Source organism: Lepisosteus platostomus, chromosome 20 (genome assembly GCF_059453375.1).
Source record: "Lepisosteus platostomus isolate fLepPlt1 chromosome 20, fLepPlt1.hap1, whole genome shotgun sequence".
NCBI classification, from domain to species: domain Eukaryota; kingdom Metazoa; phylum Chordata; class Actinopteri; order Semionotiformes; family Lepisosteidae; genus Lepisosteus; species Lepisosteus platostomus.
In genome coordinates, this window is record NC_142630.1 from 1,510,396 (window position 1) to 1,525,936 (window position 15,541).

The 15,541-nt window shown below is 46.3% G+C and overlaps 1 protein-coding gene across 1 annotated transcript; it reads right to left on the reverse strand.

Moving 5' to 3' along the window:
- Positions 1-402: 402 nt before the first annotated feature.
- Positions 403-15,361, reverse strand: afg3l1 (AFG3-like AAA ATPase 1). Its single transcript, XM_088613655.1, has 17 exons — positions 15,121-15,361; positions 14,480-14,567; positions 14,101-14,166; positions 13,081-13,193; positions 12,100-12,249; positions 11,366-11,440; positions 10,115-10,239; positions 8,599-8,869; positions 7,710-7,847; positions 6,947-7,100; positions 6,567-6,674; positions 5,662-5,787; positions 5,107-5,217; positions 3,845-3,960; positions 2,848-3,048; positions 1,691-1,885; positions 403-1,351 (listed from the first exon to the last, which is right to left on the reverse strand). The coding sequence occupies exons 1-17, from the start codon at positions 15,241-15,243 to the stop codon at positions 1,127-1,129; spliced, it is 2,385 nt and encodes a 794-aa protein (XP_088469781.1). The 5' UTR covers positions 15,244-15,361; the 3' UTR covers positions 403-1,126.
- Between the last annotated feature and the right edge of the window lie 180 nt (positions 15,362-15,541).

A 15,541-nucleotide genomic window follows, 5' to 3' on the forward strand; every position in this document is an offset into this window, starting at 1 on the left:
AACATGTGACTCAATCCAACAGCTTCTTGATTGGCTGGCCCACCCCAGAGAGGAATATGCGACTCAATCTAGCAGCCATCAGTATTGGCCTTCTGCAGTGCAGGCAACAGACAGGAGAATGTGTAGTTAACTTCTAGTTAAGGTGAAAGTTTCATGCGATATGAAACTGCAAACATTTCAGTATAAAGTAATAGATGTATCAATCACACAATATCCACACAAATTGTGGTTTACCTTATTAGTAAATCTGAAGTAAGATAAATATTGGGTGTATTATAATTCAGGCAGTTTGAAAAAGTGCATCATAAATTCATTCTTACTTTAGAAAAAATATTTCCCTCTTTTTGGAAGAAAGCCTCCCTGTTATTCATTTAAATTAAAAAAGAAAAAGCACAAACAGCATACCTTTTAATATTTATATTTAAAAACCAATTTGACCTTCTGGTAGGATAAGATATTTGTAATGGTCTGCAACTGTCAACTACCTCACTTAGCACAACTAAACAAACCTTCTAGCTCTATGGATAACTGCAGCTGACAATTATAAAGCTCCGACGTTGCAAAAATCTTTTTAAATTAAAACTGTACATTAAAGAGGTTGTCAAGAAAGTATACATTTCTGAGTTTCCAAGATGGTAAAAACATGATGTCATCAAACGAGGGTGAACGGGATCTATATTGCACCGCTCACAAAACATGATTTCATATAAATGAACAGGAACGACGTACAAACGTAGCTGCCATGTCACTACAGCACTCGCACAGCAACTTCACAGGCTTGTTACTGATCCTCATTGATGATGCGCCCGACGCAATTCTGTCACTCTGCTTACTGCGCCCTGGGGACAGAATAGTCAGACGCGCAAGGGACTGTTAAGGCATTGTTTGGGAAACGGTCCTCTCCTTATAGAGTTCCAGGAGTGCTTCTGTAATAAAACTGGCATCTTAAAAAACCTGAACCTAAAAAGGTCCGTCACCTGAAAGGGAGGTCCTGACTGGAGGAACGCTGGCAGCCCTCAACATGTTCAGTGTCCCAGTCCTCCTCTTCAGGCCTCCTGCAGCCTGGTGGGTGTGATCCCTGCCCTGAGGGGCTGTCAGCCATACCTGGGTTCAGATCCGGGCTGCCTTACAAGGCCTGCTTCTCCTGCGCCAGGGGAGGCTCTTCTTGCGGACTGGCCCTCTCCTGGTTCCAGTCTTTCAGGCCGTCAGGCAGGCTGGTGTCCTCCTCGAAGCTGCCCGTCCCCTCCACGAACTCCTCGTAGGTGGACTTCTCCGTGAACGGCCGAGGCCCCAGGAGCTCCACCATGTCCGCCTTGTCCAGCACCTCCTTCTCCAGCAGTCTCCTGCCCACCTGCCGGCACAGCACCGCAACACAACCTGGCTTCAGTACTCGCTTCCCAGAAACTCCGGGTTCAGTCCAGGATAAAATCAAACTCCGATCTAAAATCACACTACAAACCAAACGCACGATGGTGTGGTTTTTGAATGATGTGGGAATCTCACTCTACCCCACCAAAATCCCAAATCAAATACTGGGTCAGTAATCTGCCAGCAGCAGACAGGTCACAGGCTGGGTTTAATAAAAGCCAAGGTATGAGGTTTGTCACCCACGATAAAAGCCATATTTGTTTTCAATGCCTTCGACTTGACTTTGACACTGGCAAGTCCGGCCCCGTTGCCCCCGACTCACCTTCTCCACGAGCTCCTTCTTCTCGGTGAGCAGCCTCAGGGTCCTCTCGTAGGCGGTGCTGATGAGGCCACGAACCTCCTCGTCAATGAGCTGTGCCGTGGCCTCGCTGTATGGCTTCTCCATCACCACCTCGCCCTGCCGCGGCAGGTCAAAGGACACCTGGCCCACCTTCTCACTCATGCCAAACTGCACAATCTGTGGACAAGGCAACACGTACAGAGTGTACCGGTCACGAATGCTGGGCACCCTTCCTCTCCTCTTTCCACTCATGAAACATACCCTTGCTTTCATTCTGCACTAAATCTGCGATTTAAGAGCCATCCATGGATTTGAACAACACAGATCGCTGATTTGCATCATATCTGTATAGCGCAAATGACATGTTTACTTATATCAATGGCTGCCATTGAATAAAATGAATTTTAAAAAATCCCTGATTAAAAAACTATCAGAAGTTAATCACTTGAATTGTGTCACTTCTTCTTCTGCTTGGCGGCTGGGATGATCCAACCCCTTACTCAAAACCCATACTGCAATACCCAAGACCTGTGACTGAATTTGGCTTTAAATAGTGCAGACCAACAGACCACTCTCAATACTTAAGTAAATTATTTTTTCCATCTTCTGTGAATAAATATTAATGAAAACCACAAAGAGAACTGTGTTAATATGATCTTTGGAAAGCAATCTGATTTCTAGGAGCTCCTCTCATGTGTGAAAGAGACTGAAGCCCATCTAAGAAATAAACAGTGAGATGAACATGGATTAAGAGTGGTATGCTTACTGTAGCTTTAATTATTGAAACCTACAATATATACTCTTAAAGGTAGGATGGGTAGTTTTCAAAGCTTAAAAGATCAGAAATAAGATCGAACATCTTCGGCCCTTTCAACACAGAACTGATGTTATCGGAGGAAGCTGAGAGGGCTCATTATTCCCCAGTTCTCTCTGACCGAGCGCTGTATTAAATGGAGCAGGGAAAAGACAGATCAAAGACAGAAACTCAGCAATAAAGGGAACAAAGGAAGAGAAAGAGAATAATGAAAAGCAAAAACTGCAGAAATCAGAAGGCAGTGGAGAAGAAGGGGGACCAGAACAGCAGAAGGCAGGTGAGAGCAGAAGCACGGGGCAGCGAGGAGGGGGCAGCACCGTCGTACCTGCGCGTAAGCGGACTGCGTGACTTTCTTCAGGTCGTCCTGGGCCCCGGTGGTGATCTTCCCGAAGAAGAGCTGCTCCGCCACACGGCCTCCCAGCATCATGCACATGCGGTCGAAGAGCTGCTCCCGCGTGTACAGGTACTGCTCCTTGGGCAGGTACTGGGCGTAACCCAGGCCCTTCCCGCGGGGGATGATGGACACCTGCGTGGGGACACAGGGAGCGAGGACAGCGTGAGTGTCGTGTGTCGGCCTCCAGCACCGTCCCCCACTCCTGCCAGGAGAGCCGACACACACAGCAAGGAACACTATCCAGGGACAGGTGGGGGGCAGCACCTGGACCCCAATGTTACACCCCGTGTCTCTCCTTCTCAGAAGGAAGAACCGGAGTAAGAGATCTAGGACTTTGGCTCGCCGATAAATGTCATCTTTCTGAAAGCAGAAGAAATCTCAGTTTCAGTGAGGACGTGTTCCAGGATACACTCAACCCTGAGGCGAGCAGACAGAAAATATCAATTAAAAACAACACAGGTTAAAGATAAAATTGCACTCTGGTAAATCACAGAGGAAGCTGCTAAAGATTATTTTAATAAAGAAAGCCATTTAATGCCAGGCCCAGGAATAAAAACAAATTTACACATCAGCTGGGGCTTCTTTTACTTCCTGCAGCCAAGCAATTAGATATTTGCCTTTTCTCTCTCTGGTGCTGCTGCACCTTCACCTGCTAGAGCATCCTGAACTTCCTTCACTCCGTCACTGGTCATGGCCAGTTACTGTTATTTCGTTCCAGCTCTCTCTTTCACGCCAGCTCCAATTCCGGTCTTGCAGTCGCGGAACGAGAGCTGGGAACTGGAACTGAAATCCCGGCCATCACCCTGGATACCGTAACTGGCTCCTCCACAGCGCGGCACGGACTCTCGGTGCCAGAACACCCGTATGACCTCAGCCTCCCGGCGGGCAGAACGGTCCCTGGCAAACACTGGGAGGAGAGAGGCTGTACCTTGAGAAGGGGGTCGGCGTGCTCCAGGAACCAGCCCACAATGGCGTGTCCGGCCTCGTGGTACGCCACCGTCTTCTTCTCCCCCGGCTGGAGCACCTGCGTCTTCTTCTCCAGCCCTGCACGCGACAGGGGACGGCGGGAGAGCGTCGGGGTTAGACGCGCAGACTACCCACAGCCCTCCCGTCTCGAGCTCTGCTTTCACAGGCCTCCACCTTGTAAAGCAATAACTCAGTGCTCGCTGCCGGGGTCTTCTTCTGAGGGGCGTGGGAAGGGAGTTTCAAGTGATAGCATTTGCCACATGATAAAGAGGCTCAAATCACTGCAGGCACTGTACAAGGCACAGGAAAACTGTGACCGAATGTTTAGGGGGGCTGTCATATATGATACATACAGTACAAAGCAGAAGTATTGAGACAGTGAAGTGAAATCAGTCATTTCTGCTGATAGGAAACAAGTCAATGACGAGTCAAACATTTGAGCAGGGGGCTACAGAAGGCAATAAAGCAAAGAGGAGCTGATTGAATCTCTTATGTACTTCGTGACAAAGCTTACAAGCGCCTCACTGCTAGTGCTCTGCTGCTGGCCCTGCCCAACACTGTCTTGCTGACACAGCGGAGCAGCAGGCCGCGAGCATCTGGCAGATCTACTGTCCCCTGAGCTGTAGAACCCAGTTCATGACAGCAGGCCGAGTTCTCACAGTCATTCTGAACAAGCTTCTCAGACCGAACAGCGGCGGATCCACAGAGTGCCGAATGCACATAGGAAATAGACATGTTAGGACGCGTCACGCCCGACGTCCAGTGAGCCCACTGGACACTGATCTCATCGCTCGAAGGATGTGCAGCTTTGCTACCTTGCCAGGTCTGCTTCACATTGAACAAAAGTGCAAGTGACAGTCTGTTTACACGATCCAGGATACAGACCTTTCAGCTGGAGGCACTGATTAATCACGTCTGAGATTTTTAATGACCTGAGCTGCCCGATATTGACTGGCTAAAGCAATACTACCTGTACAATTCAAAGGTCCCAGCTTTGCTTTCTACACACAATGAACACAGGGAGACTAAGCCTTCTAGGGGGAGCAGATGGTTTCTGCAATACCCACTTGTTTCTCCACCAGCGCGAGGGAGGCTTTTCAAGTCTGGCCACTGGGATTCACAGACTCCCCTGCTGCTTTAATTAAATACTGGCAGCAGGGACAGGTAGTCTGACTGTGCCTACTCTCAGCAAAGCTCTGCCCACAGGAGACACACTTGACTCACCTCCAATGACGCGTTCGATGGCCTGCTCGAAGTGCTTTTCAATAATAAACTCGTTTAAATGCCTGGCAGCGATCAGGGCCGCTTCGTTGCACACATTGGCAATATCAGCTCCTGCAGAAAAGAAAGCAATAATGGAAACATTATTTTTCACATTTTGGATGACAGCAAGCAGGCATTGAGTTAAGAAAAAGCCTGAATTTCAAAACGAAACTGTATACAAGTAAGAGCATAGTTTGTCCGATCAAGTCTGAAACAGGTTTCAAAATCTCTCAGACAAATTCAACGGATTTGCAGCAAAAATTAATTTTTACTTCGACAGTGGGACCTCAAGGACAAATGAAGAGGTTTCGTAGGTTACACTCTCTTCCAGCGTTATACAAACTCAATTCAATCCTGAGGAAATCCCAGGGAGCAGGAAACACCACCTTGCCCGTGCAGTTACTCTGCACTTTCAGTAGGAGTCTGAGGTTAAAGGCTTCCACAGACTCCCACACAAAAGCTTCCTGTGCTGCAAAGCCAAGCCATCAGCCTCGTCTGAGCAAGCGGCACTCTTACCAGTGAAGCCCGGAGTGAGAGCCGCCAGTTTCCTGGCCAGAGCGTCTCTGTCGATGCTGGCATCCAGCTTCAGGGGCCGCAGGTGGACTTTAAAGATCGATGCCCTGCCCTTGATGTCCGGGGGGCCTGGGGGAGATTGCAGAGCATTCACTTTGAGGCGACAGAAACGGCCCAGACAGGACCTGCACACAACCTCCTCATACAGGTCTTTAGCTTTTAATACACTTTTCATCCTGTACCGTTCTCCTCTCCAACAAACAGAAGGAGAGAGTGTTGCAGTCAAGAAGAGAAAAAAAGGAACAAATACAAGGAACAACTACTTGATTGTCAATGTTAGTATTTAAAAGAAGAGCTTAAGAGCACCGATTAGGATGCGTTAGTGCTCCAACAAGACCTGCAGACTGGCATCTCTTAACACTGAGGACTAAGAAAAGGGAAGGATGCGATCTGCCAGCTGAACTGGTTCTGACCAGAGTTATTTTTCAAAATTCTAATTTGCACTTTAAAACCTGACATTTTCCACAGTGCCATCTCTCCTCTGTTATTGCCTTTCTTTTCTGTAAATACAGCTTGTTTGTTCTGTTAAATAACGTGGTTTAAAATGCATTAGTGTTCCGAGATTCCTACCAATAATCCTACAATATCTCTTCTGAGGATTACTGTTGGCAGCACCACAACATCCAGTAGTTAAAATGGAAAAGCTCCTTTCATTAAATCTACAGGAGATATTCATTTTCAAGGGATAAAGGGATTACAGGGCTGGCTGAAGGGGCAGCAGTAAAACATATCCCTAACACCAATCCTTAATCCCCACTTGTGTTGCAGGGAACAGAACGTGTTTCACTTTCTGAAGCCATCGAGGACGCCGTGCAGTGCAGTGAGAGAGCATCAGGGCAAAACAGTACCTATGTAAATCTGCCGGTCAAAACGGCCTGGCCTCATCAGGGCTGGATCCAGGATATCTGGGCGGTTGGTCCCCGCCAAAACCACCACATTGGTACTGGAGTTGAAACCTGAAAGCAGACGTACAGTAACAAAACTCCCCTGCTGATCCATGACTCTCCCCTGCGTCTGTCTTCCTTCCAACACGTGCGACAGAACACGCTCAGTTTTGTTTTCTGTAGTTCCTATATGCTCTTGCGCAGGAAATGAGTTTTGGGTTTTGTATTTAGATTAATTTTAGAATGACCACTCCGATGGACTGAGAGCTCAGCTCTGGATATGCATTTGGGCATTCACCTCTCGGCAGGACAGTGACCCAGAGCACGTCTCTCCCCTGACTCACCATCCATCTCCACTAGCAGCTGGTTCAGCGTGTTCTCCTGCTCGCTCTGCCCCCCGAAGTTGCCCCGCCCCCTCTTCCTCCCCACTGCATCAATCTCGTCAATGAAGAGGATGCAGGGGGCATTCTTACGGGCCATCGCAAACATGTCTCGAACCTGAGGCAGGAAAGAAGCAGACCGATTACTGGGGATGATGATCGCTGAGCGCATCTTAACTCTTTGGCTCTCACTCTCAGAAAAAGGAAAGAGAGATGCAATCAACTACACCTTCGAGAACAACAGGCGCTGACGGGATGTTTTTTCTCTGCACACACGACTGCTTAGGGGAATGAGACGGCGAACCAAATTCAACATTTATCTTTAGAAAGACACTGTTCTGAAAAATCTTAAAAGGACAGCAGGGCCAGAAACTTTAAATTATATCTGTCCACTTTGTTTAAAGCTAATCGTGGAGCCAATTAAACTGTCGATTAAACTTTTAACTGCATTAAAAGTACAGGATGACCTTCTGCGGGGAAAAAAGGGAATCAAGGAGAAATAAACCTCATTCACTAAACACAGCAACTCAACAGACTTTTGCCACCTCGTTTCTCGTCACCCTTCAGGACGGGCAGAGCAAACAATCATGGCCACAGCAACATCGTTGCAAGGACACGATCGCTGTTCACACGTTCTGCACCAGCCAGTCAAATAATTCAGCATTTGGTAACATGCGATCCAGAATAGCGCCTCACGGTGGAGGCGGGACACATGGCCGTGGCTCACCCTGGCAGGCCCCACGCCCACAAACATCTCCAGGAACTCCGAGCCGTTGACGGTGATGAAGGGCACGTTGGCCTCGCCCGCTGTGGCCTTGGCCAGCAGAGTCTTGCCCGTCCCCGGAGGCCCAGACAGTATCGCGCCCTGGGGGGACGCAGCAGGAGGACAGGGGGTCAGCATGCGACGCCGAGGCAAGCAGGGAGCTGGCACTGAATCCCTGACCCCTGACCCCTGACCCCCCCGGATTATCACACAGGCCTGAAGCATCACAATCGCACAACGCCTTAAAATCACACTGATTAAGGAGAGATAAGGAGGTATTTCTATCCTGGATGTTTTTACCTTTAACTAATACTTCAGGATTTCAATTTCACATACGACAGTTCCTGGTTTATTAAAAACGCAAAACTGGATACAATGCATCTGTGTCCTACAGAAAAACCCAGCCTCCAGAGCTGTGAATATCCACATTTTTACATTTCAACTCTGATATTTGAGTATTTTACTCCTGTGTCTTGAGTGTTTCTACTCCAGCTGAAGAGCTCAATTTCAGTTATAACATGCTTAATTAAAACTTTTCAGCTGGGGGCATTCAAACTACTGGGAAAAAGGTTAAATTTGCAATTCGTTAGGGGCTACTACGCAGGTCTAATTAAGCAAATTATTAGTTCAGTTAATTCTTCAATTAAGGAACCAGTTGGAAAAAAATAGCAGACACCAGACTTCCTTGATTAAGACTTTTAGAACCTGAAAAAAACATTTTAATTTAAGATGTGCTTTTTTTAATTGAAAAGACATGGCAGTGTGTAAATCTTTGCCTGAATTTTGTCTGACTTTAAAATGTATATCACGTTGAAGAAATAAAATGCAATGAGGTGTCGCAGGGCGGTGATACCTTTGGGATTTTGGCACCCAGGTCCTGGTACTGTTTGGGGTTCTTCAGGAAGTTGACGAACTCCAGGATCTCTATCTTCGCCTCCTCGCAGCCGGCCACATCCTTGAACTTCACACTGATGTTGTCCTTCATCATCTTCGCCGTCGACTCGCTCATGCTGAACAGCCCGCCCCCCCGACCTCCACGTCCCGCTCCCATTGGTCCACGCCGGAGGGTGAAGAGCAAGAAGCCAATCAGCAGCAAGGTGGGGATCATGCTCATGAGAAAAGACCTGGACGATCCAAAGAGCAAGAGAGAAGAAGAGAGTGACATTTACAACACAGACACAGTTGTGATACCGGGGGATTAGCTACCACTTTCCAAAAGGCAGAAAATTGTAAGGTGGTGAAATAAGAAAGAAGAAAAGAACTCCAGGGCTTAAATGACTTTGTAAATATTCACTATTTGATCCATGAGAAATCCCTTCATTTACTTTTAAGTTGCTTTTAAAAGTGCTCTCAGCTGTGTCAAACAAACACTCAGCTGGTGAACCACCAGCGCAGATGGAGGAAAAGTGATTCACACAATCCCCGCAGGGACAGGCGGGATCTGGCAGCTGAGGCTCCGGATCGCTGCCATTTCCCAGGGATCAGTCGTGATTCATAATTTCTGATCCGTCTGCTACTAGGAGATACGGACACAGCTGTTCCAGCTGACATTCGCCCTTTCTCAATCTCGGATCCTTGGGTCGCCAGTGCAGGCAGGGGTGTGCACACACAACACAAGCACAGCTCCTCTCTTCTCTTCAGATCAGAACAGCGTCGCTGCCAGCATGTCTGCTGTACCCTGCTCCCAGGACAGACAGGAGCCCCCTCCTCTCTCTGTGGTGGGGGAGTGGAGACAACAGAGGCTGCCTATGAAAGACACTACTTACATCTTCAGGCAATGTGGGGAAACAACTTAAAAGGCAAACAAAATCTTACTAGAAATAGTTACGAGCGTAGAACTGAAGTGAAGGGATGATACGCACTAGTAAGGCCTCGTCAGGAATCCTGCGTTTAATCTCAGTCACCTTGTTAAACAAAAGAAACTGCTGCTCTAGATTCAGTCCAGAGAAAAGCAGCCCAATACACTACAGGGCTAAAGGGAACGTCCTTCACTGACTGACAGACTGAAATAGATTGACCTGTTTAATTTTGAACAATAGAATTGCAATCCAGAAGTGGGTATAAGGGTCGGAATCCACAAGGGCAGTGACCACGTCTAACCAGCGGACGTCTTCGGAATGAAGAGCGAAACACAAACCAGAGGACACAGTGAACTGAAAACCAAGAACAGGAGACGCTTCTCCACCGAAAGGGCTGGGGGAGTCCGGATCAAGCAACTGATGTTGCTGAAGCCGATTCCCGAAACGGCTGAACGAGATCCTGGGATCCATTAGCTCCTAGCTTCCGAAGAGGCCAGATGGACCAGCTGGACCCCTGCTGTGTGGGATCTGCCTGCCAGGCCAAAGGCTGGTTGAGCTTTGCTCTCTCACCCGTCGCTCTCGGTGCTGTACACCACGGCCACTCTGTGAGAGGGCTCCATGCCCAGCTCCTGCTGAGCCGACTCCAGGTTCCGCTCGAAGGTGTCCACGCTGCCGATGTTGAACCATACGTAGCTCTAAGAAACACGGGGCACGGCACTCAGTTTAACGCTGCTTACCAGGGGAAAACAACACACGAGCCTAAGCAATAAAGAGCACTGGAGCACCACGGGGGGCTTAGTAATCACACATCCATCTTCTAACAGATTCTTCCGACGCAGGGCTGAGGGGGAGCCAGAGCCTATCCCAGCAAGCAACGGGCACAAGGCAGGGTACACCCTGGACGGGACATCAGTCCACTGCAGGGCGCTGCAACACACAGACTCACAACAAGGCCAGCTTTCCTGGAAGACAATTAACCTACCAGTATCTTTGGACTATGGGAGGAAATCGGAGCACCCAGAGGAAACCCACATGAACACAAGAACATGCAAACTCCACTCAGGTGCCACACCAGGAACTGAACCCAGGGACCCAGCCCTGCCAGGCAGCAATGCTAAATCACTGTGCTACAATGCTGCCCCCTTAGGAATCATACAGTACTTTAATCTTCTGAAATTCAGTTTCGGAGAAGTGGAAACTCATATTAGCATGCTCATTTTATTAGCATACTCATTTTAGTAACAAACATCTAATCATAACAATTATAGATTAATCTATAATGTCATGCTTTATCTGCATTTAGTTCTGAGAGCAAAGTCCAGAATCTGCCCAGAGGTTTTTGGCTTTGAAATATCTCTTATCCTTTTCTGAAGCATTGCGCTTTAAGTATAGTCAGAAGACAATGTTGCAGTACTGCCCCCTAGTTATAAACCATAGGTACTGTTTGGAGAGACTTTCATAGCTTTAACATTGTTGAGCATTTTTTAGACATCTCTGCAATAAGAGATTTCTAAAATACATGATAAAATAAGCGTGTTACATACTGAAATTCTTCCTGATCCCTCAGTATCTGCATTGTATCCACTTCCTTGAACTATGAAATTTGACAATTTTGGATGTTTTTACCCAAATTACTTCTTATCATAAAGACGCACCTAAAAATAATATCTGAAGAACTTATGATGGCCCATTGTGATATAAAAGAAGACAGACCACAATCATTTCAAAAGTGTGAATGCTGATAGATTTTAAAATATGCCAAAGACAGCTCACTAGTGTGTTTATGTCTCGATTAAACTGGATCCACAGTCCAAGTCTTACCACCTCCGACGACCTTAATCCTGGGGCCAGGATGACGCGGACAAACTGCTTATTGATAACCTCCAGACGGTCCACCTGGAGATGGAACAGAGTGCACTGGTGTGAACAGTAGCTGGTGCAGAATACCTCCCTTGCATTTACTGCACTCATGCTTCGGGATTATACATTAGATAGAGAGATAAGACTTTATTGATCCCGAAGGGAAATTGATGTGTTACAGCAGCCCAAGACAAGCAAAAAGACAGACATCAGAATAGACGAAACATTAGAATATGTACAGTAATACGAAATAAATATAAAATACAGTAAATACATTTTTTTTTAAACTGATTGTTTTGTAAATGTATCACGCTGTAATTTTTAGAGGGGCATTGTATTTTTTGCAGGGTGTTTACAACATAAGTTGGCCTCTTCAGACAATTATCTTGTGAAACAGAGCAATAGCACATAAACAGCACACTGCTGCTTCTGACCAGGACGAAAAGTTTCCGTTCTCTTGATTATCTGATTGCGCTTGTCTGTGTTTAAATTCCACTCTAGCCAGATCACCCCGGGGGCTCGCCATGTGTAGTTAACACAGGAGTCAGGAGTCACAGGCTGGTGTGAGTGTGATGATTTGGGGCTCCATACAAATTTTCATTGCTCCTCTTGCAATTACAAGGCCAACTAGCTCTATAATCATCTTATACATCCTGCAAAACACACAGTGTGGCAGAGTACAGCACCGTTCATACCAGTCCCCGGGCCAGGTAGTAATGGACAAAGTCCTTCCAGCTGATCTCCTTGCCCGTGTCCCGGAAATAAAAGTAAAGGAATCCAGAGGAAAAGCCTGCGACGACGATGGCCAGGTACCGGAAATCCTTCTCATCCCAAGGGAAATCACCCTGCAGAAAAAACACCCACACTGCTCTTCAATCACCAGGGCAAAAAACATTTTCAATTCACTCTGGAATGTGTTACAAGGACGATTAAATCACTGTGTTATGATGGATTAATTGACCAATTCACAGATGAACTTTAAAAAGATTGGTATGGTACAATGTGTCGAAGTGGTATGAGTTGAAGAAGAGGCATCAAAGAAGGATCAATTGAGTCTTTGGATACTAATACCCAGCTTGGAGAGTCAAAATTGATTTTGCTACAGACCATGTATTCCGAATCTGTGCAGGAGGGAATCAGCTGACCACAAAAAGCTTTGCATCTCAACATTTCACCAAAACACTGACTGTTTCACAACTACTCTTCAAACCTCACCTGGGAACTGCACAGCTGTGGTGAGAAATGTTCAACAATGTGGTGAATGCAATCATCTCACAACATTGGGTACATGTTGCACTTCTTTCAGGCATTCTAACGAAGTGTAGTGATGTGAATATGAGCAGCACGTAACACTTGTTTGTGCCATTTGTCTTGGCAGTACCTTACGGCCCCGACCCAAAAAATCAGTAATCTAATGTCCCAGTGGCACTGATTTTACAAAAGCCATGTGTGTCACTGATCTTACAAAAGCCATGTGTGTCACTGATCTTACAAAAGCCATGTGTGTCACAGTGTAATATCAACATGTGTCCGTTTCCTACTTGAGAATACAAGATGACAGGTTTGACAGCTAAGCACCAGTTTCTATGCATGAACTTCAAATGCATGGAAGCAACAAAGGCGATAGCAAAACAGGACCAGCCTCTGCACACAGGGAATTGGGTGACAGCACTAACCTTCTGCACCCGACTCCACCAATTAGACTCCTCCTTCCTCCCACTCTTCTTTCCTCCGCCACTGGCCCCTCCCCCACCACCTGCTCCAGACTCCGCCTCCTTGGCCTTCCCCTCTGCCAATCAAAAAGAACCAGTTAAGCAGCCCGCCACACAGAGCCACTTCACCTGCAAGTTACACAGAGCATTTCATCTCAGAGGATCCCAACATGCTTTTTAATGAGAGAGGACCCACTTCAGCCATCACTGACGTTTAGCACCAACCTGGAGGTTGGCCTGCGGCCACTCTGCACCAGGAGCCTCACGATGCAGCAGATCAGATGAAGAAGTGTGAACCTGCTTCACTGACTGAATGAAAGGGGAACCTTAGGAAGATCAGATCGCTCAAGCCCCTCGTACTCTTTTGAATGGTAACCTAGGATCTTTAATGACCATTCAGTCAGGACCTTGTAAGGTCTTACCTGAAAGATTCTTGATGTAACCATTGAGGAAGAATTTCAGCATTTACCTTTTTTAAGTCTATAAGATAGTGACTATTTGTCTTTGCCTTTTACCTAGCAACAGCATGAAAGAACAATTGCAAGCATATTATTTGACATTTTGATGCTAATGCTAGAAACTGCAGAACCAAAGTGGTAAATTACAAAGAAGTGTTTGTAGAGAGAAAACAACTCCTAATATGGAAATTTAGAATGGGTTAGCCTGAGTGAATTTGCTGTATAAAACCCATTGCATTTACCATCTCGGTGGAGAGGTTACTCACAGATCTGTATGAGAGACTGCTCTCAGATCTGCATGATTGTATCCTCTCAATGCGCGTGAATCAAGGATCCTGCTGGACCACACCTAACCTGAGTGAAGAGTTTTCTTCGACATCATCACTCCCATGTTCTAAGCCTTTACCATAGTAAGCTAAGAACATCTAGAAAGTTAGTGAACAGGAAAAAGCAGTATGTCTTAAATACTGGATTTAAAACAATGTATCTACAGAGCCCAATTTCTGGTAGATTTCCATGTTATTACCTTTAGTCTTGCCAGCTCTGTCTCTCCCAGGCGTTTTCTCATTCTTTGGAAAGTACTTATCAAAACCTTACAGTAAAGACATAAAACAAGCATTTACAAAAGAAGATTTCATAACTGGATACATCTTATTTTCAATCCAAATTTCCATGCCCTTTTAAGTTTTTGTTTTACAAGAGCCACACAGTTTCTTACTTTTACAATAAATTAGTTATATCAGTAACCATTTGCTAGTTGCAATTAAGCAACCCTATGAATAATCTGCAATCTTGATAGAATAAGAATTACAATTTCAACTCTACTTTTGACGCCAGCAAACTACAGTAAATGTGCTTTGAAACAATAAGACCAAGGACCGTAACTTTAAGGTAACATTATTTACCTTTTGGTGGTTTCAAACAAAGTCGTCGGTGGAATGAAGCATTTTTTTCACAGAATGCAAAACTTTTTAGTCTGTCCAGGGAAAATATCTGTAATTTAAAAAAAGCATGTAAACCTGTAACATAGAAGTAGTGGCAGAGGTCACCATTTCAGCACACTAGGGTTTTGTTTTGGCTCGGAACAGGACAGGTACAACTCATACAGAGTGAAGTCTGTGATCTCTCTGCCATCGCTGCTGGAATTTGCTTACTCAGTTGCTCAGTCCTTAGACCCTGCTTACCGTTCAACTAAAAATGCTTTCGAGACAACCAACTCTGTAAATGTTGTCTAAATCCCTGAATAACGTTTTAAAGTGTTATGTCCAGCTCCTGCAACATAAGTAGGGTGCTTTAATTAAGAACCAACACAAACACGGTCCGCGTTGTACCGACTGCTCCGTGACTTCTCGTCTGCGGAGTCAGGCAGCGACCATTGCATCAGATTTGCATAACACTTTTTCACATCAACGGCCTAGAGAAAACACTTTTTTTGCCCAGGTTACAGAACTGTCGCCAGCTTTAAAATGAAGTACTTTTAACTACTTTTTTTCAGCAGCTCAGCTGGTCGGACGGGTTTTGAAAACTCCGCTTTTGAGACGCTCACCCTGCGGTTGCCCGGCGCCGAAAGTACCCCCGCCGCGACGGCGGACCGACCGGCCGCGAAGCACCGGGACCCGAGCCCCAGGGGCCAGACCGCTGCCGAGAGCAGCCCCATCATGCGAGCCATTCTCCCGGGGAAGAGCTGCTCGTCCCGTCACCCCTATCCGTCTACCAGAGTGCTGTTTCACAACCACTGCCCGCTGCGATCCTGCACTCAATGTCAATGTGGGTTAGGGTTTGGAAGAGCTGTAGCTCACCAGCTATGTGCCTGATTCAAAACGCTTGTGAAAAATAGGCGCAAATTTCTCTTTATGTATTCTCTCAGTAGATGTTAGGTCATAGATCAAATTTATTTTTTTATTTTTTTACTGGTTTTTAGCTTTGTTTAAAAAATACTTGAAGTTATTTCCTTTTCTAGCCACGCA

Coding starts and splice junctions, on each gene's coding strand:
- afg3l1 (XM_088613655.1), bottom strand. CDS start 15,243: ATGGCTCGCATGATGGGGCTGCTCTCGGCAGCGGTCTGGCCCCTGGGG. Junction 11,441..12,099: donor ACTACCTGGCCCGGGGACTG/GTATGAACGGTG, acceptor TTCCATCTCCAG/GTGGACCGTCTGGAGGTTAT. Junction 7,848..8,598: donor TGGGTGCCAAAATCCCAAAG/GTATCACCGCCC, acceptor GCGTCCCCCCAG/GGCGCGATACTGTCTGGGCC.